Source organism: Vicia villosa, linkage group LG2 (assembly GCF_029867415.1).
Source record: "Vicia villosa cultivar HV-30 ecotype Madison, WI linkage group LG2, Vvil1.0, whole genome shotgun sequence".
Classification (NCBI taxonomy): Eukaryota; Viridiplantae; Streptophyta; class Magnoliopsida; order Fabales; family Fabaceae; genus Vicia; species Vicia villosa.
In genome coordinates this window covers 139,293,603-139,312,570 of record NC_081181.1, presented here as the reverse complement: position 1 = coordinate 139,312,570, position 18,968 = coordinate 139,293,603, and the positions used below count along the sequence as shown (strand labels likewise).

The 18,968-nt window shown below is 31.9% G+C and overlaps 2 protein-coding genes across 2 annotated transcripts; both read right to left on the bottom strand.

Moving 5' to 3' along the window:
- Positions 1-373: 373 nt before the first annotated feature.
- On the bottom strand, positions 374-3,002 carry LOC131646904 (protein NONRESPONDING TO OXYLIPINS 2, mitochondrial-like). Its single transcript, XM_058916837.1, has 3 exons — positions 2,736-3,002; positions 2,534-2,652; positions 374-757 (listed from the first exon to the last, which is right to left on the bottom strand). Exons 1-3 carry the CDS (start codon positions 2,879-2,881, stop codon positions 750-752), a joined length of 273 nt encoding a protein of 90 aa, XP_058772820.1. The 5' UTR covers positions 2,882-3,002; the 3' UTR covers positions 374-749.
- A 4,922-nt stretch (positions 3,003-7,924) lies between these two features.
- On the bottom strand, positions 7,925-15,814 carry LOC131652234 (WD40 repeat-containing protein HOS15-like). Its single transcript, XM_058922042.1, has 14 exons — positions 15,545-15,814; positions 11,526-11,671; positions 10,955-11,399; positions 10,517-10,611; positions 10,372-10,418; positions 10,008-10,158; positions 9,811-9,874; positions 9,442-9,600; positions 9,214-9,335; positions 9,062-9,136; positions 8,856-8,909; positions 8,712-8,785; positions 8,514-8,588; positions 7,925-8,419 (listed from the first exon to the last, which is right to left on the bottom strand). The coding sequence occupies exons 1-14, from the start codon at positions 15,603-15,605 to the stop codon at positions 8,200-8,202; spliced, it is 1,788 nt and encodes a 595-aa protein (XP_058778025.1). The 5' UTR covers positions 15,606-15,814; the 3' UTR covers positions 7,925-8,199.
- Between the last annotated feature and the right edge of the window lie 3,154 nt (positions 15,815-18,968).

The window sequence follows — 18,968 nt, the reverse complement described above, 5'->3', positions numbered from 1 at the left end:
AAGTAACATCATTGTGCGTTTACTACTGAACCAGGTCAGCTAGAATTCATAGTTGTCGCCATAGACTAGTTTTTTAAAACAGATGGAGGTTGAGCCCGTAGCCACCATTAATGCGTAAAACATGTGGAAGTTCGTATGAAAGAACGTTATATGTAAACATCTATCTAAAAGATTTGTGATTTAAGGAAGGAAAAACATCATGTAAAGATAACATCTATCTGATGATGACGATATCAAACCAGTTCCATCCCTGGTGAAGGAGTATAACGATTATGAGGGCGTGGAATGCCATTAAATCACCCCCCATATGAAAATAATATGCCAATGTGGTATGATAAACATATAAAGAACTTTGTAAGTAGGCAAGCACTGCTTAAACAAAAATTATAAAAGATTTTGAATTTCTTCAAGGGCAAAACCACTGCATATGCTCATATGAGACACTACCAACTATCAATATCTATACATTCAATAAATTTCAATTTAACCTTGGTCTCTGATCATGTTATTATCATCTGATGATACACAGCAAAACAAAGTATTACAATATCCTTCAATTAGCTTGAAAAGTTTCCTAAATCTTTATAGAAGAATAGATAGATATACTTATTTAATTTTGACTTAAATGATAAAAGAGATGAATCAAGTAAAAGATATGAACCAACAAGCTTTGTGCTTCACAGCATTAGCCATCCTTTTTAGAACCAACAATACATGTAGGTGCAACTAGTGCTAATTGTAAAAGCAATTCAAGTACCTGTTAAACACAAAAACATGTTCACAATGAGAAAAGATGTAGCAGTTGAATTTGAGAAATATATATCAGCTAAATGTCCCCCAAGGTGTAGAATGAATAGAAAAATAAACTGCACAAATTGATTTCTAATATTTTTTGGGTAAAGAAACTAAATTCTGGTGATAATAATTGAAAGAAACATTACATACATAAAATTTCATAAATAAATAAATAAAAGAAACAGAAACATTACATAAAGTGCATGTCACTTTAAATAAGAACAAATTTCATGACATTAACACTTATGCGACTATTTAAAAGAACTTATAAAAACAGACTATGACATGTTCTTATGTATAATTTATGAAAACAACTTATAGCTTATACTACTATAAAAATAGCTACCAAGTCTTATCCCACTAAGTGGGGTCAGCTACAACTACAAGGATTAACTTGCGTCATAATGTTCTACTTAGGACCATGCTTTTATCCAAATCCTTAATCTCGAAAACTGTCTTAATAACTTCTTTTATGGTCTTTCTAGGTTCTTCTCCCCCTCTAATTATTTGACTTCTCTCTATTTGATTTACTCTCCTTACCAGAGAATCTATCAGTCTTCTTTCTAGATGCCCAAACCATCTAAGTTTATTTTTCACCGTTTTCTCTACTATAGGTGCTACCCAACACTCTATAATATTTTCATTTGTAATCTTATCGTGTTTAATCTTACCACTCATCCAACGCAACATTCATATCTCTGCTACATCCTTTATAGCTTATATGAATACAAGTTAACTTTATTTTATCTTCTGTAAAATAGCTTACATATAAGCATTTATATGATGATAGATTATAAATCAAAATAAACTAAATTGTTTATCCAAATAGACTTACCATATTTTGATAAACAACTTATTTGCAATTTAAAGCACAAATACTTGTCATGGTAAGTGCTTATGAATAAGATATTTTTAAAGTAAAAGATAAAATAAGTTAAATTACTTTTACAAGTTGTTATTATAAGGTATTCATATAAGTTCTCTCTCAAACAGGATAAAACTTATGCTAGCACATAAATTGAAATAAGCCAATCCAAACATGGCTTAAGATTATTTGGCAAGTCAAAGTTTAATCTTATAACATATAGCTTATAAATTTATAAGACTAAGGCTGTGTATACAAACTTATAAGACTAAGGCTATATTTAGATATTTCAAAACTAACAGAGTGGAATAGAATGGAACAGTGTGGAATGGAATGAATATTTCGTTCTGTTTGGATATTTTAGGATGGAATCTTACAAAAATGTTATTTCCACCCAAATCCGAAGAAACAAAAATGAGGTTAAGTAATGGAATCGGAAAAAATCGATTTCATCATGTTCCGCTCCATTTCATCCTCTCTTTACCAATCCAAACGATGGAACATAATATTATTCTATTCTATTATGCTACATTTCATCTCATTCCATCAATCCAAACATAGCATAAAATAATGTCTTTGGTAATATTTTATCACTAGCCTATAGTACTTTTTCACTAAATTACAACGTTTTTTATAAGTTGTTTCAAATTGTATTACTCAAATAATCAAAATCATGTTTTTTTACTTCATTTTGTATTCATTTCTTAATTCAACATTTTATCAAAGCTATAATTTCAATCTAATAAGCTAGTATCTATTAACTATAAGCTAGCTTGTGAACTACTATCAATTTTCACCTAATAGAGGCCTGAGAAGCAATAAAAAGCCATTAGAATACTAACAAGTAAGAATCAGGAAGAAGAAAGTAAATACCCTGAGACAACTCGCAGCAAGCGCGAAAATCAACAGAAATGTGAGAAGTGAGACGAGCCGCAGCATCTGCGTTATACAGCGGCATCAACGACTGCGTGCAACCGAGAATTCCCAAACTCCTTCAAAAACAAAACTCAGAAATGGAAAATTGCGATAAACACCATAGAAAAAAGAAATGACGGAATTGAAAAAGTTGCGTTACCTAGGGACAGTGACAGGGGGGCGACGAGGGTGGAGAAGATGAGAACGGATTGAAGATGCGGAAGAGTTTTGAAGAGAGGAACGAGTTGGAATTGTTCGCGCGGCGGAGTAAATGGACCTTGAGAGAGATCCGCATCGCCACGCCATTTCTTTGATTTTGGTTTGTTTCGCGCTTACTGTGAAATTGTAAGAAACTCGAAACTAGACGTTTAGACAAGACGAGCGAAGAAGAAGCTAAACCCTAGGTTGGGTAACAAGGTTTAGCTTAAGCCCGTGTTAGATTAGAATGAGCTACGGCCCTGACCAAAAAAATTAGGTGTTTGTAAAAAAAAAAAAATTCTTATTACACCACTCTTAGTTAGCGGGGCGCTCTTCTGAAAATTCTAAAATACCTTTGAATTTATTAAGAGAGAAATTTTTGAACATGTCAAATATTATTTATTGTCTAAGTTTAGTTCGAACGTGCATCTTCGAATAAATTCAAGATTAATTCGCAAATACATCTCTGAAGTTATCTTTCGTCCTTAGTAAATCAAGCAGTCACCATATTTCTTAAAAAAATAATTTAGAGATGTATATGTAAACTATGTGTGAAGTAAATTCGAAAATACATCTCTGAAGTATTACATGCATGTAGGTGTATTGAGATTGTAATTTTTTCAATCCTAAATAATTTTAATTCGATTAATTTTTTCAAGCAGTCATTAATTTTTCAATCCTAAACTGATGTGTGCACCGCTTTGGCAAATACCTGCACATGATAGTAGTCCCACATGCCAGCCATCTGAAATATAATGAAATATGGTCGTATGGAATTCTATCTTAGTGAGTATTGTGTGGCATCCAGATGATGTCATCATGCTGAGTCCAATCAATATACACACGGAACGACACCATAACATCAATCCCTCTACACGGGAGATACAGGAAAGCATGTGGGTAATCCTCAGTATACTTGACATATGCACCCTTGGTGCTGTTACACTGACTCGTGGCTGCTTCAGGGTCAGCACCCAAATAACCACCACCATCATCTCCACTGCATCAGCCATGGTGATCTTAAAACGATCAAGCAACCTTCCTCTGATGGGAAGGTGTGGAAGGCAAGCGACATCATTTAATGTAATAGTCATCTCTTTAATGGGGAGGTGGAAAGATGACGTTTCGCTATGCCACCTCTCAACAAATGTCGCCTGCATGCCATGGCTGATGATGGAGTACCCGGAAGCACAAAGACCTGCAAGACCGAAGCCCCGAAGTACATTAAGGAATCACTATTCCTAAGGTTGAGCAAGCATGTAAATCTTTCTATAATGGTTAGCTGATTTCAAACACTCTCGTTCGTGTTGAAAATAAAATATAACAGTCTCAATCGAATTAAATTTGGTTAAAATATACAAAATAACATCATTAAGAAATATACCTTTATGTCCCAGATGCACAGAGATATATTATCTCCAAAGTATATAAGTAATGAAGTGCGTGTGGGCCCTCCTTAATGAGGGTCTTCAATTGGGGCCTCTTGTGTAGCTGGAGCTTGTTGTGCATCTAAGGACTCATTCTCATGGTGTGCATGAGCATGTGATGATGAACCTTGTGATAGTCTACTTCTATAGGTCAACGCTTCCTTGTTGCGAGGCATAGGGACGACTCTAGCCTGCTCATGCGCACGAGCCCTCTCGCGGCGAGTTGACGCAGTATGGTGGAACGGCCGAGTCTCATATTTTCATTTTTTTGCAATCATGATCCTTGGAAAAAATGTAACAAAAGATATCAGTGCATCAGGAAGGAAAGAATTCAGATATGTATCTCCAAACACCAGAAAGAACATATTTCGAAGATACATCTCTGAAAAAAGCTTCATTTTTTTCATTTTAATGGAAGAAACATCTCTGCCCTTGTCATAACCATCCAAAACTCGTCCAAATCACCCAAATGATATAAACAGATCATACACATAATTTATTTCAAATGCTAATATTATCTAATACATTAAAAGTAACCTATTTGACCTAATACATTAATCAAAACTCAAAATAAGCTAAATGAGAAATTTACTCAAAAATATGTTGATGATGGTGTAAAGTGTTGAATGCAATCGTTAGAAGGAGTTGGAAATGACTAGATAAAAACAAAGGATCTGAAGTTGCTTCAAAAATTGAGGGAGAGCGTGAATTAAAAATTGGTAGAGGGAGGGAGAGATAAAGTTTTGTGAACTGAAGGTGAAGAAGGAAAAGAGCGAGAGTCTGACGCGCATTTAAATACGTTTACCAAGTTCGGAGATGCATCTCTAAATTAAGTTTTTGAATTTTAAAAAAAGGTTAATGACGTCACCGCTAGACACGTCTGTTTGACGTCATTTCCTTATACTCCGACTAATTGAGATATGGGTCATCTCTTATGTATCCCTATTTATATGATCGAGTAATACGCTAGTTTGACTACTCCTAGATTATTATGAGACCTCCTTATGAGTATGCTCCTCCCATCGTTCCCGTAGAGACCTACAGGAGATACTGGATGATTTTAAGAGTCCCCTAGTATCAGAGGAGTATCTTCGGAAGCCAGCTCATGTACATTAGATTTGTGCTATGGGCTACTTGCCATAGTTCTATAGAATGTCACATCCTATCATGACGTTAAACGCTCTTGGAGAATCACCTAGGTCAACTGATTAGGAGGTATTGGAGGTTTGGGATGAGCAGACAGACAGCGTGATGGTGGTATGTCGGCGTGTTACGGAGATGGGTAGATGAGTCATAGAAGTAGGACTCTTTGTGGATGGTTTTCCCTAGTTGACCCTCGTGCAGATCATGGTTGTCGAGTTACAAAATGATGTGCAGCACAGGCGAAGGAGGAGGCAGACGATTAGACATACCCAGTAGTTTATATTGTAATGTATTATTTTAAAGATATTTTTGAATTTATTTTTAGAGTCTTGTTTTGTATTTCGATTTCTTAACCTTTTTTTATTAATGTATGAATTTTTACTCTCCTTTAACTTTAATTTTAATCTGGCTTTATGTTAATATAAGTTGACCTTAGAAAAATTGAATATTTTGACAATAATGTTGTTCTGATGTGAATTTGTGAGGGTTCCGAAGATGCATCTCCAAAATAAATTCCCCTTTAAATACCCCTTCAATAACTTTCAGGGGACATTTCATAAATATATCTCAGAATACACTCAAATATCATATAGAGATGCATCCCCAGACCATATTTTGTTTAAAATGGTGGTGATTTTCAGAAAAAATGTATTTTAGTTGTAATTTGGGTGCGCCCGGAGATGCATCTCTAGACTCATAATGGATAATTTTTTATTTTCAAGGGTGTGGTATGCGGGCCTATTGAGCAATCCCCAAAAAATATATATGTATACAAATAATTGCAAAAACAAATGTGAACCAAAATAATAATTAAGAGAACTTCTTTAGTGAAACTATTTTTATATATAAAACATAACCTATGCGCGCAATTGTAGTGACTAACCCTCGAAAAGGAGAGGCACGTAATAGGCAACAATGTTCTCTCTCAATAGATTTAACAATGTTGCATGTCTAGGACTGATTCGAACACAAGACCTCTAGTTAAGCTGGAAGAGACTCGTACCTTCTCAACCTAATGAAACTTTTTTTAGGCACGTATAATTTGAATTTGAATTTACAAATAAAATATTGGTTAAAGAATGGGTATTAGAGGTTATGGGTCCACAAAATCAGGAAGCGGGTAGAAGAATGTGTGTGAGAATGGCATCACACAAGTTAAACGATTTTTATGTTCCTTTGAATATCTTAGATCAAAGTTGTTTTTGAAGATGTGCAAGATGGAACCAAATGAAACTTTTTTTAGGCATGTATAATTTGAATTTGAATTTACAAATAAAATATTGGTTAAAGAATGGGTATTAGAGGTTATGGGTCCACAAAATCAGGAAGCGGATAGAAGAATGTGTGTGAGAATGGCATCACACAAGTTAAACGATTTTTATGTTCCTTTGAATATCTTAGATCAAAGTTGTTTTTGAAGATGTGCAAGAAGGACTACCGCACAAAGCCTAAAATTTGTCACAGTTAAATCACACATAAATAATATCTCATAAAGTCTTTGACATTGTTAAAAAGTGATTAAATAAGATCTAATTATTTTGTCATGAACATAGAACCTCCAAAAACCTAAGGCAATTAGATTGAAAAAATTGAGCAATGATGATTTGCAAGAAAACCTTATTCTCTTATATACTCTTATACATCATTCTTCAATTATAATTTGTCAATTCACTTATAATTCTAATTCATACATTGGAAGTGAATTGAGTCAGTCATAAATAAATTTGTTCCTCAATTAAAATCGTCACTCATTACATCGGTGTTTTAATTTATCATTATGTCTTATCATGCCAGCTTTAAAGAGATTCAAGATGCAATTAAGAAATATGAGGAAACCCAACTCAAGAAGTTCATTGATACCCTAGATATTAGGCATTGTGATTATGCTCAACTAAGTTGGAAATTGAAAGTGATGACAAGGGCTCATACGTTGATCGTAATTGTACTCCATTTCAAGTTCAGGATGTGAAACTCAAATTTCCCTTATTCGATGGTACTCATGTAATTGAGTGGATTTTCAAAGCAAGTAGTTCTTCGAATACTACAACAACAACACGCTTGATGCAGAGAGATTGATTATTGTAGCAGTGCATTTGGATCAAACAGTGGTACCAATACGATGCAACCAGATGATGTAGAGAACAAAACAGACATGGCAACTCTTCACACGAGCAATTGAGATAGATTTGGGCCCTTGTTAGTATAAGTGTCCTCGTTATTAGTATAAGTGTCCTCGTGCTACGTTGTTTAAATTGGTTCAGAAAAATTATGTTGCTGAATATCACTTAGAATTCAACAGCAAATAGTGTGTGAGGTGTGAATCCTGAAACACTGCTAAATTGTTTTGGGAATGAATTGCAACTTGACCTACAAAGAGAAGTAATAGCACAAACCCCTACATCCATTCAAAGAGGTTCATATAAAGACGAAATTACCAAAACAAAACTAGCCGCAATTTCTTGAGTTAATTTTACTATCTCCAACGCTCCACACATAAATTGTTTTTATAATAGTATAAACAAAATCGTTTCAGAATTTAAATTTACCTGAATAACGCACTCCACGCTTCAAAATTTAAATATGCCAACCTAGACAGGACTTCATCCTGGGTTTTATTTAAAAACACAGTAGAATATGCTAGTGAATCTAAAACCAGGAAAAGCTCAACTTATGTGGATACATAAGGCGGGAAAATAATTATATTTTAAGTTAAAAGAGTACACTGCTAATCGGTACTAATGATAACAATGGTTAAAATGGGAGATCTACAGAACCAAAATACAGGTAAATCGATATGTCAGATAAAAAAAAATTATCCGAGTAGCTAACCAAAGTAAGGTGGTGTATCTCAGGACCTTACATTCTGAAATCCAAAATGCAAACTGTATTATTAGCAAAACAGGCCGCAATCTTGTCACCTTCCTTATTCCAACAGACCTCAAAAACACCTCCATTGCCATTGTATGTTTTGATGATCTTGCCGTCATTCAAAGACCATATATGTATGGATTTGTCAGGGGAACCACTGACTAAATACTCCCCATTGGGACTGAATGCAACAGAATATACACCATCCCTGTAGGACCAAATAAACAGCTTGAAGTTTAGTATTTTAAACATGAAATGAAAGTTTAGTTGACACTTTGGTAACAGAGGAAAGAAGACAGTACCTGTGTCCATTCAAGTTGTAGATCAGTTTCCCGAGCTCCACATCCCATAGCTTTACGGTAGAGTCAAATGATGCACTGTACAAGATTCAGGTGTTGAGGAACACAGATTATAAACTGAACTAATTCTGATTTGTAGGATATCATTAATAAATGCATGCAAGTAAGTCAAGAACATTGAATATAACACAGCTATTGTACCTAGCCAACACCAATTTCTTATTCGGGTTAATTGTACCAGGACCAGTTGGGCTCCATCTGACAGTATATATTTCCTATAAAAACCAATTATTTAGTTTTCTTACGAGGCAAAATCAGATATTGAGAACTACTCCAAACCAGTACCTTCGAATGCTCCTTAAAGTCATGAATAAACGTATCTTGCTTCATACTCCATATCTACAAAACGAGAAAACAAAAAACACGTATAATACAAACACGGTGAATTTCACATATATTTTGGTAAAAAACACAATTACTTTAGAAAATATATTCTATAGAAAAAAAATGATTGCACAATCGACTCTCAAAAAATTATGGAATATAATAACCTTTGCAGTGCTATCGTCTGAACACGAGGCCAGTAGTGAACCTGTGGGATCCCATTTGATACAATTTACTTCACTCTGAAATAACAGAAAGGTTGTTATCAGACAGTTAAGATTTACACAAGCACTATATTGTATTTAAATGAAATACAAACCTGGTGCCCGGCAAAAGTTTTTATTGGATGGTTTTCGCCAATCTTGCAAACATGTATCATGGTGTCAGTGGAGCTTGTTGCAAATGACACATTATTGCGCCAATCAACATCAAGTGTTGGACCTAAACAAAGCCCAAATTTTAAAAACAAAAACTAAAAGTTCATAAACAGGGTTTTCTCGTCAGGAGTTCTTTTTTATAGAATTATCCCTTATAGTAAAAAATTTACCTTTATGAAATTCAAATTGTTGCTTCCATTTCTCTGCTTGAACATCCCATAAAATTGCAGTCGTATCACAACTTCCAGTAAGAATATAATCTCCTTTCTTATTCCACTTCAAAGAAAATATGGGTCCCTTGTGTTTGATTAATGTACTCTTCAGTTCACCTGATCAAAGACCCAAACATATGATAAAAATAAGGATTTTGATTGAAGTCGTAAGAGCAAATTCAAATAAACACAAAATTGTCAGCTTAAAAAATGAACAAGATAATCATTGACTTTGTATATACCACAAATGCAACTAAATCAGACACTAAGATTTATCAAAATTAACTATCACTCAAAACAGCAGGAAAGACAGAAGAAATGGCTTACCATTAGTGGTCCAAATTCGTGCTTGACCATCATACGAACCGGTTGCAAGTAGTGTCCCCTCCCCCTGTACAACAGCAACCAAAGGTCAAACTCTCCACAAGATAGAAATGGATGTGACAACAGAAAAAACTAGAGAAACTTAAAATCACTATCAGTAATCATTAAGGATTTAAATCAGAATATGCCACTGTACTCACATTCCAATCAAGTGTAGTGACATCTTTACTCTTTTCATTGTTTATACCCCTAAGGTGTGGCAACACCAATACATTAGAAGGGTCAATCTTGGAATCAGATTTGCATCTCCCTTCATCTATCGTCCAAATACGAGCTGTTGAATCCCCAGACCTAAGTTAAAATAATAAAAATAAAATTATTCTTTAAAACATGGTTTCAGAATAAAAGAAAAAGATGATTGTCATCTCATCTATTCTAAGTTTCCTTTAGTTTTCAATAAATTGTGCAAATGTAAGGAGCAAAATATTGTGCACATTGGCTATAACAAAAAACACACAATAATACTTAATCAATGCCCAAAAAAATTGTGAAGAAAATACCCACCCTGATGCAAGAAGGGATCCTGTAGGACTCCATGCACAAGCACAGACCTGATAGGTAAACGGGCTTGTTAACAAAAAGCTTGAGTTCACAAAAGAAAACAAATCTAAAGACTTAACAAACAAGAAGCATTGATGAAATACTTCACCTCTGAAGTATGTCCTTCCAAAGTTATCACATCAGAGCTAGGAATTTCACATGGCTGAAATGTTGATGTTGTACAGATGTCCATGGGCTCTGGTCCTATACAGTTGAAAGAAAACTTCTCAATCTTCTTTTGAAAGAAGCATATCAATTGAAACAGAAAACTAGTTTGCATCTATTAGGGAATCAATGTTATACCCATCAATGTTTTAAAAAACGAGAGTCTCCACAAAACCGATAGAGGATTGAAAAACTGTAACTCGAGTATTGTAGCATAAAATGATTAAAAATAACAGAGGAATATGGTACTGTATGACATTGACATTTAGTGGAAATTATTGATAAATAATATTGCGGTTACACAACATGAAATGCCAAACATGCAACAGAGAACACTTTGATATAAGACAATGTAAATCAAATCCATTGAACAAATAGTTACCTCTAAATGCTCCATCGTCATCATCTTTTACAGTAACCTTTTCTTCTTTTATAGCATCATCATTAACCTTATCTTCTTTTTTAGCATCGTTAACCTTATCTTCTTTTTTAGCACCATTAACCTTATCTTCTTTTTTAGCACTATTAACCTTATCTTCTTGATCTAAGACCATATCTCTACTGATCGGATTTTCACTAACCGGTTCTGGCTCTTTTTTATTTTCTACCTTCTCTTTATCCTTTTCAAATTCTTTATCCCTTTCATGTTTTTCCTTTTCTCTTACCCGTCCGCGGTCACCATCATGCTCTTTTTCAGGTTCCTTATTTTTACCCTTTTGTAGTTTTCTTCTTCTTTCATTTATCATTTTCTTAAGTTCATGCACATCTTTTGTGATAAGATCCAAAGGTTGTAAGAACGAAAAATCTTCATCAAAGTCTGCATCACACTGGTAGGCTAACATTTATCAACATGAAACCCGCGTATGAAAAGCTTAAAAATATAGATCACACAGATGAATATTGTGCTGACAGTGAATGCAATAATACAAAAAGTAAAAAAAAAAAATGCTAACATTACTCAAGTTGGCTTCCATCTCCAAGAACTGTAGTCCCTTCTGAACAAAGGTGACAAGAGCACCCGGTGGTACCAAATTTCCATCAATGGGGCACTTGTTAATGCCACCTTCATTCCCAAACACAAAAGCAGAATGTGTGAAACCTACACAGTAGCAAGTAAACCAATTCAGTTTTCTTGCACAATTCTTCTTGTGGGTTTGATATTAAAATCTTTCAAGATTATAAATAAGTATACGATGAAGTAGACATTTACTCTTCAAACCAGTTGAGAGTCATTTCATTTGTTGCCTCGGATTCCATGACTCAAAGTTTAATCTAATTTTCCTTTCAATTAATAACTGGACTAGTTTCTTTAATAATACAATCACCAACTTAATCAATAAAGAGAAAGTCACACTAAAGCAATCTTAGTAATGCAAATATGAAATAATCAAGCATAGCTATTAATCTTGGATAGCAGGGCATAGAAGTAACCCCAAAAAAAAGTCACTGAGATGACCACTTATCGGATTTTTTTGTCAAGATTGCATAATTAATTAATATTCATATAAAATAATGTTATATACATGTAAAAGCACGAAAGTTATATAAAATAAATACACTCAAAATTCATGAAATGCTCAAAATTAACAATGAAGAGTCTTAAAACCCCCCTTTGCCCTCAATTTCTGAGTTTTTGAATACGTGTTTGTGTGTGTTTAGACTTTAGAATGATTTTAATATGCAGATACCTGGTAAATACTAGGCCTTCTTCTCTATTATTAGGGAGTTTACTATGCCTTGTGCGTGTTTAGAATGATTTTACAATATCTAGTAAATACTAGGCCACGTTTTCTATTATGTATGCAAACCGCCCAAAACCCACTGTAACCCCAAAACAAAAACCCGTAGCCTTCATTCCTCCAATCAGCCACCATCTCCCCACTCAATCATCTTCTTTCACAAAATAGCACTGCAATTCCAAAACTCCATGTGTCAGCCATCACTCGCTCACATGCAAATACTTCCCCGCTGTCGATTACTTTAGATCTTCCACAGGTATTTTTCCTTGTTAGACCCTTGTAAGGTGAGGGGTGCCATTACATAAACCTTTTGTGAACTCTATCTTTAACCAATGTTCGAGTGAGGGTGTCACGCTACTCTACATCAACCTTTGTGGATTCTATCCTTAACCAATGTAGAACTCCCATCACTATTGTGATTGGGCTTGGTGCACATATAAACAATGGGTGACCTATATCAATAGCCTCTGATACCATGTTAAGATATGTGGTTGGACCTTGTTAAGAGTCCCACATCGGACAATATATGGCCTGAACATGTCCTTATAAGTGGGGGCAATCCTCACCCTACAAGCCGGTTTTGTAGGGTTGAGTTAGGCCTAACCACACTTCTTAACATGGTATCAAGAGCCTCGTTTAAGATCCGGTGGGCCACCTTCGTTATAAGTGGGGGCAATCCTCACCCTACAAGCCGGTTTTGTAGGGTTGAGTTAGGCCTAACCACACTTCTTAACAGACCTAACCCATCCCTACAAAACCGGCTTGTAGGGTGAAAATTTTTCCCAACTCTTAACAGTTAAGTCTCACATTGACTAGAAATGAAGGAAATGTTGGGTTTACAAGAAAAAGGACCCATCCCTTATGTCTTAAGGTTTTTGGTGGATATGAGATGGCAATGTCTCGTGGATCCTGAATGTATAGCCCATTGACACTTCTAGCGCTCCCCGTACTCTCCAACTAGTAGTATCAAAGTTTGTCTATTGACACTTCCATTACTCCCCTGACTCTCCAACAAGTGGTATCAGAGCTTGTCCATTGACACTTTCAGCGCTCATCGGACTCCTCAATTAAGTGGTATCAAAGCCGGTGGAGAAGCGGAAGTAGATCCTAGTGTGGATCAAGACTAATGATGTGGGTGACTCACACTTAAGAAGGAGATTGTTGGAATTCAAGTGTGACTGATTAAGTCCCACATCAACTAGAAATGAATGAAATGTTGAAACTCATATCCATAATATCTTAAGATTTTAGGTCTCTTGAAGTCTGACTGTTTAACCCAATGACACTTCCAGTGCTCCCCGCCCAACAGTTATTATATTATTAAGAGTTATCACGTTTTAAGTTGAATTTTATTTATGTATTTCAAAAGGGATTTTCCCCCTTTCATTAAGGAAATGGATGACTTTGCAGTTATATTTTTTAGCAATTATTATGGATACATTTGTTGGAGGAGTTCACTTGGGAGCATTAATGCATAGTGTAGGACTAGACACCTTTGTGAGAGAGACACCATTTTTTCACCCAAAACCATAAGTTGATAGGTGAATGGGTTCTCCCACTTATAAATGTTCAATTCACCACATTCCTATCCAATGTGGGACTATTTTCTCACTTACTCACACTTGCATTATTATTCTAACATATATCAATTGTTTTCTATTACAATTTTGTGTCACCTTTACCCACAAGATATGTCACCTCTGCAGAAGATATCATAGACAGTTCAGTATTATCACAGTGACATCTTCCATTATTATCGAAATCTACATCGTAGACCATTTCTTAAAATAAGCTTTTTGAAATAAAGTCTGGAAAATAAATTATAAGCTAGTAAAATAAGCTATAGAGGCTCATTTTCTCTACTATAGAAGTTGTGAGAACCACAACACTAAGGCTCTGTTTGGTAAAAACAACTGCTGACTAATAAGCTAGCGGATAACTTATAACTTATGACTAATAAGTAATTACTGATAGCGTATAACTGATGGTTGATGATTAATAACTGATAAGCTAATTGAAGTGTTTGGTGAAATGAGCGACTTAATTAGTTGATAAATGTAAAATGACATAAAAGTAATAATATTTTTTCCATTTAATACATAATTGTTTAATTTTTAATTAAACTAAATTATAAAGGGTAAAAGTGACTTTTAGTTAAAATAATAAGTATAAAAGTTGAAAGAATATGGTAAGATATAAGCTAAAATGTTATTTGAAATAATATCTGAAAAAATAAGATATAAACTACTAAAATAAGCTATAAACTTGTGATGAAAAGACCATTATCAAACAAACTTTTTATTATTGCATGAACTTATAAGTTATAAGTTAAAAATATGTCATGCCAAACATAACTTAAAACGAATGCAAAGAATCATGGATAGAGGTCACCTGCCACGGCACTACAAACCTATGTATTAAGCATATAATATATATAATTTTGGTATATCATAGACAACTCACTATGTCATTATATAAAACCTTAAAAGCATTCAAATTCAATACATAAACATTATAACATCAGAGTGGTTATATTACATGCGCTACAATCTATCACTATATAACCGAAGATATTCGGTTCATTTAAACAAAAAAGATGAGTGAACAATGAGGAATACTAACAATAAGACAGACAACATAAATAAAAATGTTACGTGTTAACTCTTCTATTCAATTAGACAGGTGATGTTTCGCTACATACAGCAAACAGTATAGAACTAAGAACCTCACTCATAAATGTAATCAATTAATTATAAACTAAATGCATATTAGTAAATTAAATTAGATGATCATAATTAACGAACCAAAGCTAAACTTAAGCTGCAGGTTAGGGGCTAAAAAACAGGTTCACCACATTGAAGAGGGCTTTAGTCAACATACTACCAGTCTGAATTATGACCAATTATTATACACTAAAAACAAAACTCAGCTATAAAATAAAAAAATAAAAAAACCTAAAATTCATGTCTCAACGCAAATATCAATTTTTCAGCAACAGATCTAACAAATTCAATTCCTCTTTCACTTTCAAACACTAAACTGAAGGTTCATAATAGAAATTAAATTACAATCGGAGCTAGAAATACTAAACCCTAATCTGGTAGCAACATTCGAAAAATCTAAAATTCAAACCCTTGACATTTGTTTGACTGGAAAAGAGCAAGGAAAGACCGAACGGATAAAAATGAAAATAAAATCAAATATAAAAGGAGAAGAAGGAAAACGAAAGTAACCTGATTCCTGAAGGTAGCGAAATACGAGATAGTTGAGTTCGACGGAGGTGATAGAAGTCATGTTCACGGAGCAAATGAGTTTGAGCTATAGGATGGTTTTCGAGGAGGAAAGTAGAGTGTAAGAGAGAGTAGTGGGTGAAGTTGGCGGAGGGAACGGTCGGGGTGAAAGGGAAAGTAAGCGGAAAATGGTAATTACCGGAAGAGGATTGAGGTTTTGAGTAGCCTTGAGAATGGTTTTGCCCGCTACCAGCTGCATACAGCTACCGCCCATATATTAAACCTTACCACATTAAATTAAAAATTAAGGTTTGTTTTATATATATTAAAAAAGGGTTAAATATATTTTTAGTTTTTATAAATATTCTTTATTTTATTTTTAATTCTTAATAAAAAATATATATATTTTAGTTTCTACAAAATAATTTATGTACGAAGTTTTAGTGTTTCTTATTTCTAAAATTTTAAAAGTTATTTAATTATTCTTTAAATGTTTAAATTTTTGAATAATTTTTTTCATGTTTAGAATACTGTAAAATATTTATTTATCAAATTTAAAAATTTTGTAATATGAGAAGAATTAAAAAAAAATTTATTTTAAAAAATAATAGTAAAGCTAATGAAAATCTCGATTTTAAAATCAAATTTTAAAATTTTTTTAAAGAATTTTTTATAATGTCATAAACATGTCTTCAAAATAATCATTCAAAAATACACATTAATTTAACAGCTATAACTTAAACGTGCATAATAATTTTGTAGGAATGAAAATATACCACTTTTTTATACGTACCAAAAATAAAATTTAAAAATTTATAGAAACTAAAAATATATTTATTCATATTAAAAACAAATTGCATAAATTTCTCAAATTATACTTTCACTACAAATTATAACACCAAGAAAAACACTTTCCTATTATATCATATTATGTGTCCAATTTCAACCCTTTATTATATATTTAACTATTTTCAAAATTGAGATGTGGTATTTATTTTTCAACATCAACTTGTTTTCTTTTTTTATTAAAATTCCAAATCCTTCTTACATTTTTTTCTCACTTTCATTTTAATTTTTATTTATTTATTATCACTAAAAATATTAATAATCTATTTTTTAATTTTAATAAAATTAAAAATTTATTTTATCTCACGAGTCACTATCAACATAATATCTATTTATTTTAATCAATCATTACTTTAATTTGAGAGATAAAATCCTTATTTTTAAATATTAATTTTTTTCTTTTTCTATAACTATTTAATACAGTTAAATTAATTTATATGATTATTGTTCATTTTATAATTAAGTAAATTATTTTAAACTTTTCACGTGTATCAAAATATATTTTATATGATATCAAATTTTGCATGACTGATCTTTATTTTGAAATTTGAAAAAATGTATATTTCTTTCTTATTCTCACAAGACTTTTTTGCATAATTATTTAATACAATTGAGTTTATATAATTATTTTTCATTTTTTAATGAAGTAACTCATTTTAAATTTTATATTTGTATATAAATACATTTTATATTGTATCAAATAAACTTTTTTATTTTATGAGTCATTATCAGCACAACATATATTTTATTCTAATTAATAATTATTTTAATTTAAATGATAAAATCCTTATTTTTAAATATTAAATATTATTTTTCTTTCATCTCACAAATCTTTTTTTGTCTTTATATTTTAATACAATTGATTTTGTATAATTATTGTTTATTTTAAAATTTTAGGTACTACTTAAATATAATTTATATCATGTTAAATAAATTAATCTGTGCGGCCGCACAGGTATCTTATTAGTTATAGCAATAATAATAATAATAATAATAATAATAATAATAATAATAATAATAATAATAATTTTACATTAAAATAAAATAAAATAAATATAATTTATGACAATCATATAATAAAAATAATCTTACATTAAAATAATTAAAATAAGTAAGATTAGTTTTATATTGAAATTTTATCGTATGACAAGAGTATTTTAGTTAATTTAATCTTGCTATTAATGATTAACTTTTTATTATTATTTGTGTCATTAAATTTTATTTGTATAATGATGATCTTTTGTGCAAAATTCAACTATACTTTTAAATTATATTATATTTTTAGAGTGAATACTCATTTTGGTCTCTCGCAAACATTACACAAGTTAAATTAGTTCCTCACAAAAAATAAATTCAACTTAATCCCTTACAAAATTTAACCGGATCATATTAGTTCTTATCAAACCGTTTTTTTCCTACTCAACCAGCATTTTTTAAATTTTTGAACCATGACTGGACTGTAACGTTGGATTTTATATTTTATTTTTCATTTTTTAAATAATAAATTGATTTTTATTTTTAATTTCATGAATTAATAATATCAAAAAAGCCAAAATTATTTCTTATAAGGAATAGAACCTAGAATCTTTAAAAGATATCTCTATGTCTTTAGCATTAGGCCAATGTACATTCATGACTAAAATTCCTATGATTTCTACTAATATTAACAAATTATGTGCATAAATGTTTACCTATGAGGTCTCACACCGAAGTCCATTTAGGTTAAATAATATTCACTTTACAACTAGACAAATTAATTTCTATTAATAAATTGATTATCATTTACAACTAGAAAAATCAATTTCTATTGTGAGTAAAGTGACTATTATTTACAACAAGACAAATCGATTTCAATTTTTTATAAAATGACTATCATTTACAACCAGACAAATCAATTTCTAATGTTAGTAAAATGACTATCATTTACAACTAGACAAATAAATTTTTATTGTTAATAAAGTGATTATCATTTACAACTAGACAAATTAATTTCTATGGTTAGTAATGTGATTATCATGTACAATTAGACAAATTAATTTTTATTGTTAATAAAGTGATTATCATTTACAACCAGATAAATCAATTTCTACGATTAGTAAAATGACTATCAATAACAATTAGACAATTCAATTTCTGTTGTTAGTAAAGTAACTATCATTTAGAAATAGACAAATCAATTTCTATTGTAGTAAATTGATTGTCAGTTAATTTGAAGGGACTTGGGTTTAAGATCCTATTGATACAAATTTTATATTTTTTGTTTTAAATTCAGATTCTTTTAAGATTACTAGAAATCCTGAGAATTAATTATCATGAATTTACATTGGTCTAATAGTAAAGACGTAAGATGTGGTTTAAAGGGCCCGAGTTCAACTCCTTATAATAAATAACTAGTGGGATACTCGTGCGTTTGCACGAGTACTGGCGTGTTACGCATGCGGTTGTTTTTAAAATGTAATAAAAATATAAATAAGAAAAATAAAATTGTTGTTTTCAAAATGTAATTAAAATATAAATAAGAAAAACAAAATTGTTTTATCAAAGTAATTTATTATTTTTAAAAGAATTGTATCTTAAAAAT